At 42.1% G+C, this 20320-nt stretch overlaps 1 protein-coding gene across 2 annotated transcripts; it reads left to right on the top strand.

Annotated features, from left to right (window-relative positions):
* Window positions 1-3345: 3345 nt before the first annotated feature.
* Window positions 3346-14233, top strand: p3ip1 (Phosphoinositide-3-kinase-interacting protein 1 precursor). Of its 2 annotated transcripts, none has more exons than XM_045706587.1 (6): window positions 3346-3653; window positions 4068-4196; window positions 4971-5087; window positions 6631-6798; window positions 7113-7191; window positions 12303-14232. In XM_045706587.1, the coding sequence occupies exons 1-6, from the start codon at window positions 3587-3589 to the stop codon at window positions 12520-12522; spliced, it is 780 nt and encodes a 259-aa protein (XP_045562543.1). In that variant the 5' UTR covers window positions 3346-3586; the 3' UTR covers window positions 12523-14232.
* The last annotated feature ends 6087 nt before the right edge of the window (window positions 14234-20320 follow it).

The raw sequence follows: 20320 nt of genomic DNA, 5'->3' as shown, positions 1-20320 counted from the left end.
GTGGGGTTGTCCTCTCTTTTTTCTGTAGGCTTTCACGTTTAGGATGTCTTTATCTGTCGCCCCAACATTAAATCCCTCTGTTGTGCTTGAACAAGGCCCCTCTGTGTGAATTCTCAGACCAGTTCCAACTGTCTCAGACCGGTTCCAACTGCCTCCAACCACTCCTGGTATATCTGTCATACCACCAGCAGCCACAGCAAGGCGCCCTCCATTCTGGTCTATAGTAGGCTACGTTGCCTTTTCTTCTCTCCTGTTCATCTTTCCGCATTAGCCACGTCTTATTGGGCTTCATCTGCAGCAGTGGGACACAGACGGTGATGTAATGCCAGCGGCCGTCAGGAGTAGAGGCAGACAGACAGGAGGGTTGGTGAACAGAATGGGCATACAAGGCTTTATGCTCCATTAGTGGCCAGTCTCCTGCCTGGATAAGTGTCCATTGTCAGACCGCCTGCCTCCTCAGATGAAGATGATTGACTGCACTGTTGAGCTGCTGGTTGCCGTGCAACACCCCACACTAGAACAGTCTTACACCATTATCAGCGCAGTCCACTCCTTTTGTTCTATTGGTGACAGGCAAATATTTGATAGGCTACAGTTCACGCTCTTTCGAAGTGTTTGTGTGTACATTGGGGCTGAATGACCTTTCTAATATGTCCTTGTAGACTGTTTCTGAACTGGTCATTTTCCCCCCCCCGTGTTAATTACAATGTTAATATACAGGTCTAAGAGCAACTGGGTGGCATGTTAGCCAGTTTCTTTACCAGTTCCCTATTCACTTACTATATGTAACCACTTAATGACTCATACGTGGGAATTATGCAGTGTTCCTAAGACACGTCTTAGAAATGAGAGACACCGCGAGATAATCCTACAGGATTTAAATGTGTCTGAGAGCAAACCACAGCAGGGTTGGAGTAGGAACAGTGCTATAACGCGTTAAAACGGGTCTATCGGCTTACCCGCTGTGACACCCGGCACTGAGGTTCAAGTGCTTTTAAAACAAACAGGAAAAGAAGATCTGTGAACTCTGTGCTAGTTCCAGACAGAGACGGACAGATAACATGTTCTGATTTCTGTCCTTGAGTCTTCCTGAACTAGAACATACATATCATGAAATGAATAATAAAAACATGACTCGCTTAATCTTATAAACAACGATTTCCTATTTTCTTGCTTATTTCAGTGTTTTTCCCTCATCTAACAATGACCTACTTAACTGTCCAAATGTTTTTCCATTGGAAATTTTCCATACATAATTAGGAAAAGGAAAGTTGAGCCATTTCTGGAAGGGGTGTGTGTGCGTACGTGCTTCCTGCACTCTGGCGAGGGTTTAATAGGAACCTGGAGGCTGTCCATCTGGCCGTATTAGAGCTTTTGTTACCATTTCCCTGAGACCGAAGGTTTACCTGGATACAGCCTGGGAGGTTTCATTAAGTCTGTGTCCAGGTAATGAAATGATTAGACACGGCAGACAGGAACAAGGCTTTTATGAGCTGAGCGTTCCATTAGTGTCACAAGGAATCTTCTCTAACTGACATGCTGCCAGTCAGTGCAGTTCTGGTTAAGAAAATAATAAGAGGGAACATTCACACTTTACTCAGCATCAACACAACTCGATTTAGGTCAACTCAATGTAAAGTTAATAAATATAGGAAGTCTGTCCGTGTGAGGTTGGTTTTAGGACTGACAATGAAGTAATATACTGCATTAGAGAGTGTGTGTGTTTAGATGAACCAGAGAGAGAACTGGGTGTGAGAGAGTATTTGTATTGGCATGGGGAAGAAAGACAGAGTGACTATAGAATGGGATAGAGAGTACGAGAGAGAGGGAGAGGGTTTGTATTGGTAATTGTTTGAAAGCAGGGTGACGTTTGTTTGAAAAGCGGCTGCTGAGTGAATGAGTCATGCTCTGCCAGTGGCCTGTGGCTCTCTCCTTCTGCTGGGGTCAGCCAACAATAACAGGGGCCTCTCTCCTTTGAACACCCAGCTGCCTGCACAGGGAGAGGGGGCAGCATTTAACATCGGCCCCCTCCAGTCCCCATAGCCTTCTGATGTCCTGTCCTGTCAGAGAGAGGGGGTGGGTGGTGGAGGAAGGTTGTGTGGAGGGAGCAAAGGGCATAGCTGGGATACAAAAATCAAATCAAATTGTATTTGTCACATTCGCCGAATACAACAGGTGTAGACCTTACAGTGAAATGCTTACTTACAAGCCCTTAACCAACAATGTTTTAAGAGGTTAAGAAAAATAAGTGTTAAGTAAAAAATAGATAAATGTAAAATAAAATGAACAAATAATTAAAGAGCAGCAGTAAAATAGCAATAGCGAGGCTATATACAGGGGGTAACCGTACAGAGTCAATGTGCGGGGGCACCGGTTAGTCAAGGTAATTGAGGTAATATGTACATGTAGGTAGAGTTATTAAAGTGACTATGCATAGATAATAACTAATTACAGAGAGTAGCAGCAGTGTGGGGAGGTGGGGGGGGGGGGGCAAGGCAAATAGTCTGGGTAGCCATTTGATTAGATGTTCAGGAGTCTTATGACTTGGGGGTAATAATTGAGGTAATATGTAAAGTGTTGCAAGTCAAGTCTATTTCCAGCACTCATACTTTATAGTGTGAGTCTTTTGGGGTCATCTTTGGACAGCTCAGGAAGGCAGAGAGGCTTTTTGAGAGATACAGTGGGACGGTGTCTGGACTCTGGACAGTCTATATTCAGAGTGTTGTTTTGTACGCTGGCGAAGTAGGGCAGTGGGGAAATAATTTATGAGTTCTGTCATGTGTTCCATTGGGCCTAGTGGGCCAGCAGGCTAAATGGGGAACAAACAAGGGAGAAGTGTTTCAATGCTGTTACTCTAAGGAGCTTCTCATTGTTTCATTTTCTGCAATTCATTTTGCCATGTCTCCTGCAGCCGATAATGTAGTTGGTGGGGCAGTGGGTTGGCTTTGCTCTGTGCTGCCAAAGGAGGAGATCACCTAAATCTTACATCAAAAGAAGATTAGAAAAAAGGATGATGCAACTGATCAGTGATCAGTATAACAAGGCCGTCTAAAAACCTTTTCACTTAACACAGTTCATTCAAATCAACAGATCCTAAAGGAACCATATATTATTTACTTATAAAAACTACATTTTAGCTGCTCAAACATCAAGAGAAACAGTGAGTTATTCAAATCGTATAACTCCATGACGATACGATATTAAAATATGTACTATTCAGTGCCAAGTAACCAATCTGAGCATGTCAATTTGGTCCCAATGGATGGAGCGAGTTTCTGGGTGGAGCACTTTTGGCTCTACGTCTAGGACATTGAAAAAGGCAGCGCGCCGCAGCTGCAGCCACCCGGTACTGCAGTGCAAAGGGGCGTTCCTTCTCCGAGAGAACGAGAGAGAGGTTGTTTACGAAGTAAACAGATCTTGCTTTGCGGAGAAGAAGGGCTAGTCTGCAGAGAGGAGAGCAGTTTGACTGAATTATTCAGCATAGGCTCTCCCACAATAGAACAGATTGTTTTATTTAAATAACCCATCTATTTCCTTTTGTGCACTGATAATTTTTCGTTTTTATTCATCCTGTCAACTCTACAGAATGTTTTTCTCGCTGCACTTTGTTTTGCTAAGCATGGCTTTAGCGGACAGAACACCCAATGCTGAAGGTAACACAATACTCTTATTATGACGACTGAAAAGCAATGCCTTTGTTCACACTAGTCTATTTTTTATTACATAAAATTATGTTTATTTGTTTTTGTTATATACTCAATATACCCCCTTTATCAGTTAAGAATTTGAATTGTATAGTTTCATTATGGCTTAGGGCCTGAGAAATTGAGTCCAAGAAAATGCAAGTTCTAAAATGTATTTGTTTACAACAAGGAGATTCAAGAATACATTTTGTGTTGATTATTAATATGAATGTACGATTACAGAACTTTCGTGGCAATTCGTTGTTGAATGTATTACTTCTAGATTCTGCACTTACAGTATGTTGATGTTTTATTTGCTATTGATTTCTCCTCTTTATTTTCAACTGAACATGTTCATTTTTCCATAAATCAATGTGTCCCCAGACTGCATCAAATCCAACGGTGTAGAGTACAGGGGGGAGCAACAGAGCTCCTACACAGGACTAACCTGTCTGAACTGGACCAACACAACCCGGGACTATGATGTTATGGCGTATAGAGATTCACAAATGGGTAAATTACATTGTCATTTCATGACACAACCAAACATGTAATATACCAACAAATTGATAATTCATTGATTTGACAAGTTCTCATCTGCCACAATTGTTGTGGTGTTCACTAGAAGTGCCCTGGTTTAAATGGCACATTTGTTACATTTACATTTTACATTTTAGTCATTTAGCAGACGCTCTTATCCAGAGCGACTTACAGTAGTGAATGCATTTTTTTTTTTCATACTGTGATGGTAAAAATGTTAATATACATCCATCTCATTGTACCAAGCCGAGCTGCATCAAGTTGGCCCACTCTTTTTAGTACTATCCCTTTAGGCTCACATGTTATGGCCCTATGGCATCCCCCCTATCCCCTATGGCTCAGCAGTGAGATCAGGACATACCAAGAGTGCCCAGCTCCTTCTTCTTCTTGGGTCCTGTGCGTACCCTCTGGATGATGCCCATGACTGGCTGGACCGCATTACCCCCTCCCTGGGCAAGCCCAGACTTGGCCGGCTCAAAGATCTCTTTGTTTGGTTATAGATGTTCCTGACATGAGTGTATAACTCCAGGCTCTAGTCTCTCTGTGTGGGTTATATTAATAAGGTCAGGGTTGACGTATTTCAATATTGTTGGCAAAATACAGAGCCAGAGCATGCATTTCAGTAGTACAGTATATTTCATGCCCTTTGTGTTCATTATGCAAGCTTTTAATGAATTATACCGTGAGGGTTTTTCCACCTGTGAGGAACAGTGAGGATGTTGATGTCCTTTTCTTCATGCTCTGTAGGTATTGGGGAACATAACTACTGCCGTAACCCAGACTCCTCTGAGAAGCCCTGGTGCTACGTGACTGGCCCAGATGCTGAGGCACAGAGACAATCATGTGCCATTGACACCTGCAAAGGTATTTAGCTGCCCAGTCATACAAAGAAATAATCAGTCTAATAGAAATACCTCCACTGACAGTACACAAGTCAATGCACTACATTGGGGAAATGTATGTAAAATGCTGTTTTAACATATACCTGACGGAGGGAATATATATTATGCACACACATTGAAATGTAGGTCAGGGATGGGTAAAAACACATTATTGGATGGGGGGGAGGCTGCTTCCTCTGCTTCCTCTGCCCTTCCCTAAATGTATTCTGAAAACAGTTCTTGGAAAGGAAAGTCACTGTAGTTGAGAAATCTCTAACTTTAAAGAGGTGAAATGTAAATGTTTTTCTGAGAACTTGTCTAACCCTGTGAATGTTATTATTAAGGTCAAAGTGCGAGGCTTTAGAAGTGTTATGGTGGGAATGTCCCCCTAAGAGTTGGCCTTGAGAATCAAGCAAACTAATGGGAGGTGTGTGTTTCTTTCTTGGGAACCTAGAATGTATTTCTTCTCAAGTTCTAGGAGGCAAGTTCTTAACTGACTTGCCTAGTTAAATAAAGAATATAAAAATAAAGAAACTAGAGATCTTTAGCTGAAGATTTTTAGACGAGATATTTGTAGATCTTTTTTTATGGTTATGCATTTATACACAAACTGCTGCATTTTATTTTATTTTTATAAGCCTGCTGATTAGGCATATCTGGAGAAGTCTCTTCTCCCATGTGAAAAGCTGTGAGAGAAGAGTCAATCCACTATGAGGCTGTTTCCTGGGGGTTTGATCTTTGACCTCTCATTGTCTGGGAAGACAGTGCATGTCAAACAATAACAAGGGCCCTGTTACCTGCAGATGCTACATTTTAAAGAGCCTTAACTTGTTAGGCAGGCGGCCTCCTAAGGTTAGGTATATGCCTGAACCTCTTACTCAACCCATTGGTGGAAATTAGACCTTTCCCATGGAGACAGCAGGGAATTGGCTAATGCTGGCTATGACCTCATGTTCTTTAACTCCAGCAGAGTTGGTAAACACCTTTTTTGGAGAGCAGATGTTGACATCCGCAGCTGCAGTTTCCTTTCCCCTGAGACTGCGATCACATCACGTGTAGTGCGCTTCTGCCCCATTTTGCTGTGAAATGGCTGTCATTTTTAATTATGCATTTTCTTTATAGAACTGCTTCCAAAGTAAACAAATTACACTAATCCAGTAGCTCTCCTGCCCATCTGAAGATAGCCTCTGTGTCAACTTGATTGATGTCAAACAAGGCAGTGATTAGAAACCATGCCATTTACTACATGGAACCAAGTGGAAATTAGTTTCCTCCTCTATTCACTCATTTATTTTATCTCAATGTAGATTCTACAATAAAGCATGTAAAGAGCCTCTTCTGACCGGCCTGGGAAATGTGAATCATTAAACAAGAAATAGAGTTAAAACTATTTCTATCATGTGTCCTCAAGTACAGAAACCCAAATACAACATCGGAAAAAACAAAAAGCAAACTAACATGGCGGTTGGTCAGTGTTTGGGGACTGGATGTTGATCATATTGTCTCCACAGACGGAGCCCCTACAGAGGCAGAAGCATCAGAGGCAGGCCCCCTCACCACAGCACAGACAGAGATCTTTGAGCCGGCCAAGTCTGGGCTTGCCCAGGGAGGGGGTAATGCGGTCCAGCCAGTCATGGGCATCATCCAGAGGGTACGCACAGGACCCAAGAAGAAGAAGGACCTGGGCACTCTTGGTATGTCCTGATCTCACTGCTGAGCCATAGGGGATAGGGGGGATGCCATAGGGCCATAACATGTGAGCCTAAAGGGATAGTACTAAAAAGAGTGGGCCAACTTGATGCAGCTCGGCTTGGTACAATGAGATGGATATAAATGGTCATATAAATGAGTTATAAAGGATTCAAAATATTCTCATAGGGATAACATCATTATTTGCCTCACTGCAAGTGAAGTGCACTGATATGCACATTTTCAAATACATACTGTATATAAACTTTTGTGAATTCAGTTTGGTAACCATAGAGCCTGTGTGTCATGTCTCTTTCAGGCTATGTGGTTGGTATCCTCATGATGGCTATTATCATCCTCCTCGGAGTGGGCATCACCTTCGGATACTTCTACAAGAGGTCAGTATCAGCCACTATGCTACACTAGGTGCTACAACTGGAGAGAGAACATTACAACCCTTGCTATGTTTTACTACTTTGTTAGGTTGTATCATGTGGTATGTGTGAGTGACATAAGAACTAGAACACATGTCGTGCACCACAAGACTAAATGGTGCCTCTCCGGAGAGTAGGAACACAATGTTTCATCGATTTGCAACAGATGCTTCTTTCTACTGCGAGAGAGACGGTGGTGTAGTGGTGATTCAAAACTCGAATGTAGCGTTGCACAGGCTTGGCACAGCTCTTTGGCGGAATGTCAGTGGGGTGAGGGAGGGCATGTGTGGGCAGTGGGCACAGAATGTTACCAGGATGTAGAGCGGTGTCACTCGGATGTGATGAGACCCACTGCCATAAAGACAACAACAACGTGAAAACAAGAAATGGAATAGAAAAACAGGGGAAGAGAATGCCTGCAGTCTGGCTATTTTAGGCACCCACATTTGATTCTGAAAGAGTGGAGAGCGTGAAGGAGTCCTGGGGGTGGGGGGGGTTGGAAAGTTAGAGAATCCACTGCAGTGGTGCAGCAGGCAGAAAGAGGGGCCCAGTGCTGTACAGGGTGGGATTCTGACTGATACCCTCTAGCACTGAACTAGATGCTCTTGAAGCTCAGAGTTTGGCTGTCCAATCTGATTATGTGGGACTGTCATCGTTATCTATTCTAAGTAGCTCATTATTAATGAGGGGAAGCAGCGGCAGCAGCTGATTGAGTCCGGGGGGGCTAGACCTGCACTCAGAGACAAGTGACATCAGTAATGTGATGCGTGTTTACTATACATGTAGGAGGCTAAGCAAGCATCATCACATATTGATGGTGAATCCATGCCACCAATGAAATGTGTGTACTTTTGAGAGTAGCTTGAATGAAATTGATTAGATCAATTTCCAATCATACGTACATACAGAGTTTTAGCCTTTTTCTTTCTCACGCAGTAATATCCGGTTTAGGGAAAAGGTACAGCCTCTGAATCCCAGGCTTGTCGAGTCAACGAGACAAGATTTGGAAGGATAGCCACACAATAAGTAAATAGCGAGGGTTAGGAGGATTTGCTGATTCCTAAAATTACATAACTCAGACCCAATGTGTAGAATCAGTGCTGTAGTGGGGCGTAGTGTCGCATAGAAGCAGGGGGCAGGAAGAGGCTCCCGTCCAACAGTATGGCATGTTCCCTGTGCCGGCTGGGGCTCAGCAGATAGCAGACCTCACAACACTCTCAGATTGTGTCCTGAATGGCACCCAATTCCCTACATGGTGCACTACTTTTTTTACCAGAGCCCTATATAGGGAATAGGGTGCCATTTGAGACAACTCCAGTCACCTGCCTGGACTGGCTTTGCTCATACTGCCTGGACTGGCTTAGCTCATACTGCAGCATGCCTGCCACCAGCTACCCCCGGTCTCCATCAAAACATTCCCTTCCCTGTACCAGACCAGATACTGCCTTGAACCGCCCCTGTCATTTCTGCAACCAGAAGATTAATGGACACTGTTAAAAATACCCTCATCCAATGATATGAAACTCAGCATGGGACACTGTTAAAAATACCCTCATCCAGTGGTATGAGACTGAGCATGGGACACTACCTCTCGTTCTTGTCATGAATAGAAATCAGGACCCAAGCTGGCTCTCCAAGTGTTTTGAAAGACTATCCAGGTCAAAATAAGTTGCTGAGGCACGCTATGATGAGCCTCTCTGATTTAATAGCTGTGTTTTCCTCAGGTTAAAGACATTAGTTCTGCAAACTGCAATGTGAAATAGCAATTGTCAACCCCATGTGTGTATATAATCTGCCCCAACACTATGATCAGTACCACACAGTGGCAGAACTAGAGTTTTATACATGGGGTGGCCACGGCTACTTCAGGGGGTCCATAGACCATGACAGAAAATGAGTGTGTAACCCTAACATGGCATCTAAGGAGCATGAATGAATCCTATGATTACTGATTAGAGGTAGAAGTGATAATTCACTTAACCCAGAGTTCTTCAATGTGGCAGATAGTGTGGTCCAAAAGGGTTACTTCACTATATAGGGTTACTTCAGTACTTCACTAGAATTCTTTAACATACTATGAATAGTCAGTGTCTCTACCTCGGAACTGCAGCTCAATTTCTTTCTCTCTCTCTCTCTCTCTCACACACACACACACACACACACACACACACACACACACACACACACACACACACACACACAGTACTCACATACTGGAGAGACTTGAGTCACTCCGTTTTCATGAATATATATAATCTGGGTCTACAAGTGTTGAACATACAAAATATTTTCAGAAAATAAAGCTCAAGCACCAAGGAGATAAGATAGCATTTGTGTGTTGCATAAATTGCATAGTTTATTTACAAAAAAATATTTACAAAAAAACACTGCAATTTGACATACCAGGTATCAAGCAGAAATGGACTTAAAAAATAATTTTGGTGCCCATCAATATTACAAATTTAGAGTATCATATTTATGCTCATATATATTATGTTAACTAATAGCAAAGAAAAGTTTGGGAATTGGCCTAATCAAGGCAATCAATTATAATTTTTGTGAGACATCTAAGCTTTCAGCTGACTGAAAGTGCAAAAAGCTCTCGTGGATGGCCTCGTTGTAACAGTACCGCACAACTAAAGACGTGTTATTTTTTCTTTAAATCTTTGGTTTCATCTGCAATTACACGAAAATCTTCACTTTCTTTTACTTCTCTTATTATTTCACTTTGTACCATCTCAGCTAAGTCCCCAAGAACTTCGTTCTGGATTTGGTGACTTGTGTACTTAGCATTGCCACATGCATTCATCCTTTTCTCTATGAGAGGGTCATGCTTTGCTATTTCTTCTAAGATTGTCAAAAAATACCCTTGTTGTGAGAGTCATCAGACTCTCGATGACCTCTGTGCTATATTTTGAGTGGCAATTAATAGGAGCACATCTGCAATTGTTTTAATGTAAGTACAGTTTTCCTCCACTTTCTTTTCCCGGTCCTCATTTATGGCATCTAACATTGATGAGTTGCTGTCTATAGCCCTTTTATGCTGATTCCAAGCATACATAGCATTGATATGATGCTCTGCCATTGAATGGAGCTTAAACCCAGAATCTTTAAACAGAGCCTTTTTTCAGTTACAAAAACCTGACTTTGATGTGAAGGCAGATTCAGGTGTATTGGGAAAAGAAAAATGCCTACAGGTGAAACAATAAGTTGAATCTTGACTTACAAAATATTTAAGCCATGAATTGTTCTTATACCAGGAGCTGTTGAAAGCCCTGTTCCTAGTGCCATGCTGAGTTCTGGGAAATGTTTTCAAACACAGCTGTACAGGATCCTCTTCTCTGGATCTTGAAATGTCTGAAATACACATTAAATAATGTGTCATATCTCTATGGAAATGTATAATTAAGGGATCCACAAGATTAGATACTAACAGCTGCTAACTAAAATGTGTAGTTTAAAGTATAGGCCTGGTCTACCATTGGGTCCTGTTGGAACAGCATATCTGGTGCTTGATGCAGTAGGGAGGGGCTTGATGACATCTCCTGGCAGCTCTGGCTCACTGTCTTGCTCTCTGTCAGAGCCAGAGGTCTCTGTGATACATCCATTACATTCAAATAACACAAGAACCATTAGTGTATGATCAAAATAGAAATGCCACAGCCATCAAACAAGAACACACATGAACCAACATTTTAAAGTGAGGCTTAATCTGACAAAATCATCTGTTAAAAGCTGAAGCTAAACTTAAATTCTGAACTGGGCATGTGACTGACTGTCTGGTAGATGCTCTGACCTGGTGGTGGTAGACTGGGTCCTTGTGAAGTCTGAACACACTGACTCTGACTAGCCTCAGGTAGGGAGCTGCTCTGGGGTCCGGTGGTGATGCAAGGGCTGGGGTCTGTTCAAATCAAATGTATTTATAAAGCCCTTCTTACATCAGCTGATATATCAAAGTGCTGTACAGAAACCCAGCCTAAAACCCCAAACAGCAAGCAATGCAGGTGTAGAAGCACAGTGGCTAGGAAAAACTCCCTAGGAAGAAACCTAGAGAGGAACCAGGCAATGAGGGGTGGCCAGTCCTCTTCTGGCTGATCTGCCTGTTTCTGCTTCTTTTTAAAAAGAAATCTGATATCTCTCCCTTTCTTTTCATGTTTAATTGACCCTATGCAAAAATAAGACAGTCTGTGGTTACATCTAAGCATCCAATTACCCACATTTTAGTCCAATCTCAATTACAAATCCTCATTATCATAACTGTACCTTAAAATCAACTACCAGCCTAAGTCACTAGTTAGATCATGGCTAGCCCTACTCTGCAGTAAGTAACTTAGCTAGCTATAATTTCTTAGCCTGTTTGCTATTGTAAAGGTGTATCTGCAAATTGTGGTAATCTTTTGAGTAACGTTAACAGATTGATAATAACAATTGTTCGTTTTGAGTTCAAGTACGAAAATCTGAGTTAATGGATTTCAAATTGCTGAATGTTAACTTGCTGAACACTGGCAGCTGTAACCTGCTAGTTACCCCACATTAGCTAAACATTTGTATACTGTAACTTACGACGCTGCACAGATGTAAACATAATGTTAGGCTAAATTGGGAACCGATCTCTCTTATATGATTAACTGTCTGTTCATGGAGCCAACGGTCTAACGTTAACTTACACAGCGACTCAACTTTCGTAAAAGTTGTTCAGGAAACCTAAACCCGGTGCTAAACCTTAAAACTTACTTCAAATATGATGCTTTCGCTAATCGCGAAAAGAGCTTGTGGAGCTGTGGAAATTCTCTCTTCTTCTTCTGTTTGTTCATCTTCTTCTGTATCTTGCAACCAACGTTAACATTCTCTCGTCCTCGATTTGAAAACGTCAAAATAATTGCTTCTTTCAACAAGAGGTGAAATGAGATGTCAATCAGCATCAAACTGCCTGTAGGGAATAACATTTTGGTGTGGCACCCGGGGTGGCCAATCAGATGTCAGTGGTGTCCAGTGCCACCCCGGACACCCCTCTGGCTCCGCCCCTGGTACCACAGTCCACCTAACCTGTTCTGTCTATGTGTTGTTTGCTGCAGAAGTCGGGACCTGAAGAAGCAGCATGAGCAGCGTGTGTATGAGCGAGAGATGCAGAGGATCACCCTGCCCCTGTCGGCCTTCTCCAACCCAACCTGTGAGCTGCTGGATGAAAACACCATCGTCATCACGGCCGAGAAGCAGACCCCCACCCAGGATGGCATGGTAGGGGAGGGGGGAGACCCCCTGATGGGCCAGCAGGCTGGTACACCAGGAGCCTGAGCACTGACCACCCCACTGGACTGGGAATGGACCATGGCAGGACCAAACACTCCCCTAGCCTGACCTCCCTCTGCCCCCAAATCACCCCCCTTTTAAAGGCCTACGAGGAGAAGGGATGAGCTCCAAAGACTGAACTCTGTGTCCTTATTGCCCTGCTTCTAACACACACACACACACACACACACACACACACACACACACACACACACACGTGTCACAAACAGGGGAAAAATACAACACAACAGGTGGAGGAGGACTAATGTCACTCCACGTGGAGACCATCAGGTGGATCTGGTGATGGTTGTGTACAAATGTGAATGTCAGGGATGCTCATTGAGAAATAGTGCATTTGATATCCAAGAAAACATGATCATGGGCTGACCCCCTGCTATAGCAATGGGATGTGTATCAATCAACGTTAATGAGAGAGGATGATTTTATGAGATTTGGGTGAAGAGAGTAAGAGTCACTGCTTGGAAAGGGGGAATTCATAGCCTTTTCTTATTTTCTGCTTTCTTTTTCATATTGAAGTGCGGCAGTTGGGTGTTAAGGGCTTACCAGAGAAAACTATGCTACTCACGTCCCCTGACCCTTTGGCTGTGCTAGGTCAGGTATGGGAGGGCATCTAGTATACAGTAGATGTATAGCATAGCCCTGTTAGACATCTGTGTTTTTCTGTCTGAAAGACAGTGTTGGGACAGATGTGTGGAGTAATGAATTAGCTTCAGAGAAAATTCATATTAGGTCTAAATCAGATCTGCAAAAGAAAAGGCAACATCTCCCGCTCGCTGAAGCAGTAGCGTTGCCTTAGCATGATGCATCTGAATGTTTTGCATGGTTCCCCTGGTGATCTTTCTGTTTAACTCATCTTAAGTCTGTGTGACAGAAGCCAATATACAGTAACGACAAACATCAGCCATTTGTTGGCTTTACATGAGACAGACTGTATCGTTCCTCAGGTTAAGGAGTGACAGGAAAAGGGAAACCTCTTTTGAAATCGAAGAGACAGTTTGTTCTCAGGACAAAATGCAGCAGCACCGGCGTGAAACAGAATACCGCTCAGTCTGTTGCCTGGCTAGAACCAGACAGATCATGTTGAATGACGCCTGGACAGAACAGAAGATTTGATGCCTGTGACATTAGATTGAATTTAGACCATTGAATTATGTGTCCCAAATGTTTGGGCAAGCAGTGGAGCAAAGTAAGAGTGTAAAGAGGATACATAAGTCCAAACCTTTTGAGGTAACCTAGCTTATTAGATATGCACAGTATTGGTTAACTGCTTAATAAGTAGTCTGTCACATTTTGAAATAGGATGCTGAAAGTAATGCCACAGAGTTGGTTAGAAAATGTAACGTATCATCGGATGAATTGATTTCAGCACATTGTCTTTTGTTGGGATGAAAGGTAATATCTTCCTGCTTTACATGGTTGCTCTATTGTTCTGCTAATGCAACCTTGCATCACTCCAAATGGTGTTTTGTGATTAGACTATTCATCTTTCAAATGGTTGAAAATCATTCTGCTTCACTGGTTACTTCTCAATCATTGTGGTTCCTTCATTTTAGTGCAATGTTTTGTAAACATCATTTTCTTCACTTTTGCAATGCATCAAAGTACTGTTGCTCCTCATTGGAGGTTAGTACTTGTATTTGTATGTTTGGCAGATTTTTACTGCTGCGACTGAAATAAAACAGATTTTGAAAAAGATGAACTGCATCCTCATTCCTCACCCTTAAAGGGGCAATCTGGAGTTGATACAATAACAAAGGTGATGCCCCCCACCTCTGTTTTAGTAAAAAGTAGAGGGATGGGCCTGGAGAAATGTAACCACTCTCACATTCATACATATATTCATACAGAGCTATCATGCAAGGACTGACCAAGATATAAAAATGATGGGCCAATAGAAACCAAGATTGGCCAATAGATTATAGCCAGATGATCTCTCCTTAAACCATAAATATGCTCTAAAATCCCACACACAGCTGATCTCAGTTGCAACCATCACCCACCACCAATTTACCACTTCATAACACCGATATCGGCGTTATCTTGTCCTGATTGCTACCAACATTTTTCAAGTCAATTTCGCCCTCTGGTGGGTATTATCAGAACAATTTGATCTTGCTATTTTATAAGACTAAGTACTGTTTATCTATTTGACAATAATTCTGTACACTGAAATAAAGTATTTAATTTCCTCGTTTACCACAACAAATCTTTATGAATGGAAAAGTAGGATTAATTTTTCATTTCAAATGTATGTAATCCATTAATGGTCATTTCTTATCAAGAAGGGATAAGCAGGAAATATTCCTGAACTGTAGGCTACACATTTGACATTTGAAACTAAATTGTGATTTTGTTGTATTTGGAATCAAATTATATTGCATTCTAATATTGTGCGGATAGTGGAGATTATTTAATTAGGTTATATGTAGAACAATGTGATAACACTCAATAGTGAGCTTCATAATTTCGCTTAGGGCTACTGTACGAAATAGTATTTAGGTCAGTAGGCCTATTGTAGCATATTGTAGCCTACTTCATTGAAGAAACAATGTCTGAAATGTGGTAAGGAGAGTAATTTCTTATTATATGGAAGTCGTTATCCAAAGAAACAGATGCAAAGAGCTTTGTTTTAAAATTATATTTAAATTGTCTATCACACCCGTTGCTGCAATCCATATCACTTTCATTTACAATGTCATTTATTAAAAGTTGGTCTTCAATAACTTTATTTTCACAGTCATAATCATCGTAATTGACAGGCTACATTTTCCAGTATTATTTCAGTTATAACATGTCACAATCTTCCATTTATCTTTTTCATTTTCAATTTCGGTGTTCCTGATACACTACATGACCAAAACAAGTATGTGGACACCTGCTTGTCAAACAGCTCAATCCAAAATTATGGGCATTAATATGGAGTTGGTCCCCCCTTTGCTACTATAACAGCCTCCAGTCAAGTTCTTCCACACCGATCTCGACAAACCAATTCTGTGTGGACCTTGATTTATGCATGGGAAACAGGAAAGGGCCTTCCCTAAACTGTTGCTACAAAGTTGGAAGCACAGAATTGTCTAGAATGTCATTGTATGCTGTAGCGTTAAGATTTCCCTTCACTGGAACTAAGGGGCCTAGCCCGAACTATGAAAAACCACCCCAGACCATTATTCCTCCAGCACCAAACTTTACAGCTGACACTATACATTGGGGCAGGTAGCGTTCTCCTGGCATACGCAAACCCAGATTCATCCGTTGGACAGCTAGATGGTGAAGCGTGGTTCATCACTCCAGATAACGCATTTCCACTGCTCCAGAGTCCAATGGAAGCGAGCTTTCCACTCCAGCCGACGCTTGGCATTGTGCATGGTGATCTTAGGATGTTTCTTCATTGGGGCGAGAATACTGAAGGCAGACTGACCATTTCCGCTGTCAGAGAGGAAGAGGAAGAGTGAGGCCCAACTCGGCAGAAAATCTGTTTCCGTCCAGCTGATGGCGTTTTTCCATTGCTTCGCCCACCAAGCAAGGAGACCAATGAGTGTCGAATTTGGTCAGCAAAACAATAAAGGGCTTATTTGCTATGTGAGGTTTATTTGATCAAATTTCGTAATTTCAAGTTTCGTAATGCTTAAGTTGTGTACTGACATAAGTAGGACACGTGGCATCCCGGCAACTTTGAGAAAAAACACTTTATATCAGAGTTGTCTGATGCATATTCATGCAATGAGGCTTGTAGATAGCAGATAGAACAATGAGACAGAACAATGAGACAGATATTTCATCGGATGTATATATATGAAGCATCCGTTTGGTGTTTCCACCCACTACCAAATATGGTGGTGAGAGGAAGCGCAGTGGCCGGCAGCTGGAGGAGATGAATTTTGGCTGACATTCTGCTAATTTTCTCATCGATGAAACATTTGATTTTAATACAGTTTTTTGATTCCAAAAGTAGAATCTGTTAAGAACAGAGTGGACAAAATATTGTTGTTAAGGAGTGCAATAGCAAATTAAGCTATAGCACACATCAGAGGAGGCTCTTGAGTGGCGCAGTGGTCTAAGGCACTACATCTCAGTGCTAGAGGCATCATTACAGACACCCTGGTTTGAATCCAGGCTGTATCACAACTGGCCGTGATTGGGAGTCCCATGAGGCGGTGCACAATTGGCACAGGTTTGGCCGGTGTAGGCCGTCATTGTAAATGAGAATTTGTTCTTAACTGACTTGCCTGGTTAAATAAAAAAACAACAAGCTGTTGTCTGTTTTGGGTTAGTTATACAAATCTTTGGCATCTCTCTCCATTGAATACAGGCAGTTGACGTCAACAACCTTCATTGAATATTTAAAAAAGGATTACAATAATGAGATGTATCCACTAATGCAAAGAAAAGATAGGCGGGACCTAACGCAGTAGGTTAGGTGAATTAACGCAGCAGGTTAGGTGAATTAACGCAGCAGGTTAGGTGAATTAACGCAGCAGGTTAGGTGAATTAACGCAACAGGTTAGGTGAATTAACGCAGCAGGTTAGGAGAATTAGGTTAAAGGTAGTAAAGGGTTAGCGACAACGTTACAGTTGTCAACAACTGTTGTCCCCGACGCGACCACTAGATGGAGCGGTAGGCCTACTCTATATCGCCACAACGGTAGAAATAGAAACAAACCATCTGTGGAGACAAATCATTAGTATCATAACACCGGTTTTACACAATGGGTAACTGCATACATGAAGTGTCTGAAAGTGGGCGTTGCAAAATAACTGGGGTTATTGAAACATAACTGCTGAGCTAATTGGGTAGATTGGTTGCCACGCAAGAGCGCTTTGTTTGGCTGCTTCCTTGTAGCGTTTTAGCTAAACTGATTAGGATAACTAATGTATCAGGTTAGGAGAATGAACGTGGCAGGTTAGGAGAATTAATGTTGCAGGTTAGGAGAATGAACGTGGCAGGTTAGGAGAATGAACGTGGCAGGTTAGGATAATTAACGTGGCAGGTTAGGATAACTAACATATCAGGTTAGGAGAACTAAACTAGCAGGTTAGGAGAATGAGGTTAAGGTTAGGGAAAGGGTTAGGCTTAGCTAAAACGCTACATGAAAGCAGCAAGCAGCCACGCAAAATGGTCTTGAGTGGCAACCAATCTGCCCAATTAGCTGTTAGGTTTCCATACACCCACTTATGTTGATCCTCCCACTTATTTTGCAACCGCCACTTTCAGACACACTCCACATAAGCAATTACCCATGACTCGCTTGACACCATTACAGCATCAGATCAGCAGAGTATACTACGAAGCAGAGGCGATTTCAGCATGTAAATCCTGGTGGGGCAAAAAATACAAAACACATTCATTGCACTATAACGTGACAAACGGTGCCCACAAACTGTTTGGGCCTACAAAAAGCTGTCCCAACAGCAGTCTCAACAGCAGTCCCAACATCTTACCACTGCTATACCTGGCTATCAGCGGAACCTTGTCTGGCAGCGAAACAGTTCATTCAGCCTCATTTACTGTCTTAAAAAAAATATAGCTGATATGGCTGACTTGCTTAAACAAATGTGGTTTCTAATGACAATTGAGATGTACAAACTATGCAATAAAGGGACGACAAGCGGATAAGAGGCAATCCGTAACTTTTGATTAAGACATTAATGAGCGAGCTAGGACGGACATAGTCACTATAACTATTTGTTTAGCACTTTTGAAATGTACAACGACAGAATTCAGAACATGGGCCGTTCTTACAGTGTTCTCCCTGTACACCAAGTCAGAACCGTTGGATAAATAAAGTGGGCATATAAGCAGACAATGAAAGCTCTTACATTATTCGATGATTACATTTCTCTAAAACAGGTTAGAGGCTACATGTGCACCACCAAGTCAGAACAGTAGGCAAAATTAAGAGGGGTAAATGGACCTAATTATTAGGGTGAGGCACATGGGCTACTAACATCTTACTACACAATATACACTTAGTATTACTTTGTTAGTTACAGTATACATATCTCCCTGGCATATTACATCATTTATGCAGCAGCAATAGCATACAATACATTTTTGGACTCACCTTGTTGTGCTGTGCCCACTTGAACAGGAAGGTGGCGCGGCGATCCTTCGTGGGCAAATTTTGTCATCAAAGTCTGGCATTCTCTGGATTGATGGTGCTTTCAAAACAACTGGGAACTCAGAAAAAAACAAGGTTGAATCATGATGATGTCATTGATCTTCAGGTCGTAGCTTTAGAAAGAGGCCGGATTTACAATTCCGATTTGGATGACTGTTCAAAACTTATTTTCCCAGTCGGAGCTCGTTTATTCCCGACTGCCCAGGTGTCTTGAAGTTAACAGTTGTTTTGAGCGTGGCACAAATCATGCTTCATTGACAGCATGGCCAATGTTGAATGTTTATCATTATAAATTTGGAAAAGAGACCCTTAATCCCAGATTTGAGACCACACAGCCACTCCACTGAATAGCAGGCTAGTGATTGCTTTGCAATGCTTGCAGTTAGCCACTGTTACTGATTCCTTCCAAACCACTCATTGTTGAATTTGTGATTTCCAACTTGTTGTGTAATGTTTATGTCCAATGGCCTATGAGCACTGATACATTTTATCTATAATCTCTCTTCATTATTTCTCTTCATATGACAAGGATTAAAAAGGATTTGCCAGTAGATTGTCGAAATGATTCATGATGATGGCTGCTAGCTAAGATTTTGAAAGTATGATGTTGACATGATCAGTCCAATCAAAGCTACTGTACATATAACGTGATTTGATGTAATTTTATCTGTGGCCTTCTTGGATGGGCACTTCTAATGTAACTCTATGGCAGCACCCAAGGGGCTAGAATTTTCTAGCTCTACCCTTAGACTTGGCGGTGACTTAGTGTCCCCATGAGTGACAGAACACTGAGCCAATCATGGTGAAACGCTCCGTAGCACTGAGCTAGGCTGAAACCCCTGCATTTTGGAGCTGCCTTACTCAAGAAAACAAAAAAAGAGACCATGTTTGTATGCGGCTTTATTAACTCAATTATATATATATTGTAACGAGTGTCGTATGGAGTAGACAAAGGCGCAGCGGGTTGAGTGCTCATATTTACTTTTATTGAGACACTTAATAACAAAACAAGAAAACAAACGAACGACAAACAGTCTTGCAGGCTAAACATAGCAGTGCAAAACAACTTCCCACAAAAAACAGGTGAAAAAAGGGCTACCTAAGTATGACTCCCAATCAGCAACAACAATGTACAGCTGTTCCTGATTGAGAGCCATACCAGGCCAACAAAGAAATACACAACATAGAAAAACCATAGAAATACAAAACATAGAACAATACCCCAAAACCCCGGAACACATAAAACAAACACCCCTCTTACATAAGTACATATCCCATATCCCAAATGTTGATATTTTTGGGGGGTTGCAAAAAATGTGATGTTCACCTGCCCTGAATGACGGGTCGCCACTGCTATGAAGCAAACTAGATCTACTCAAGGTTTTCTAAAGCTAGCCAGCTTCAGTTAGCTTCCCATTCCAGCTCAGGCTTCATCCGTACTACGACAGTAGCTATTGCTCGTCTGCCTGCCGCTCTGACAGGCTGTCTCCGCAAGTCTCACACGACACTCGCCCAAAAGTTGCCACTCCAAGCTGGGCAATGTCTCGTTGAGCTCAACACTCCTACCACAGATCCTCTGCAGATAAACGAATTGCTCCTACTGTGTTCTTCTTCAATGTTTTATGGCAGACTACACCTATTTGTGTATTGCCGCCACCTACTGT

Source organism: Salmo salar, chromosome ssa24 (assembly GCF_905237065.1).
Source record: "Salmo salar chromosome ssa24, Ssal_v3.1, whole genome shotgun sequence".
In the NCBI taxonomy this organism is placed as follows: Eukaryota; Metazoa; Chordata; class Actinopteri; order Salmoniformes; family Salmonidae; genus Salmo; species Salmo salar.
The sequence above is the reverse complement of the archived record's forward strand: the minus strand, read 5'-3'. Positions and strand labels throughout refer to the sequence as shown.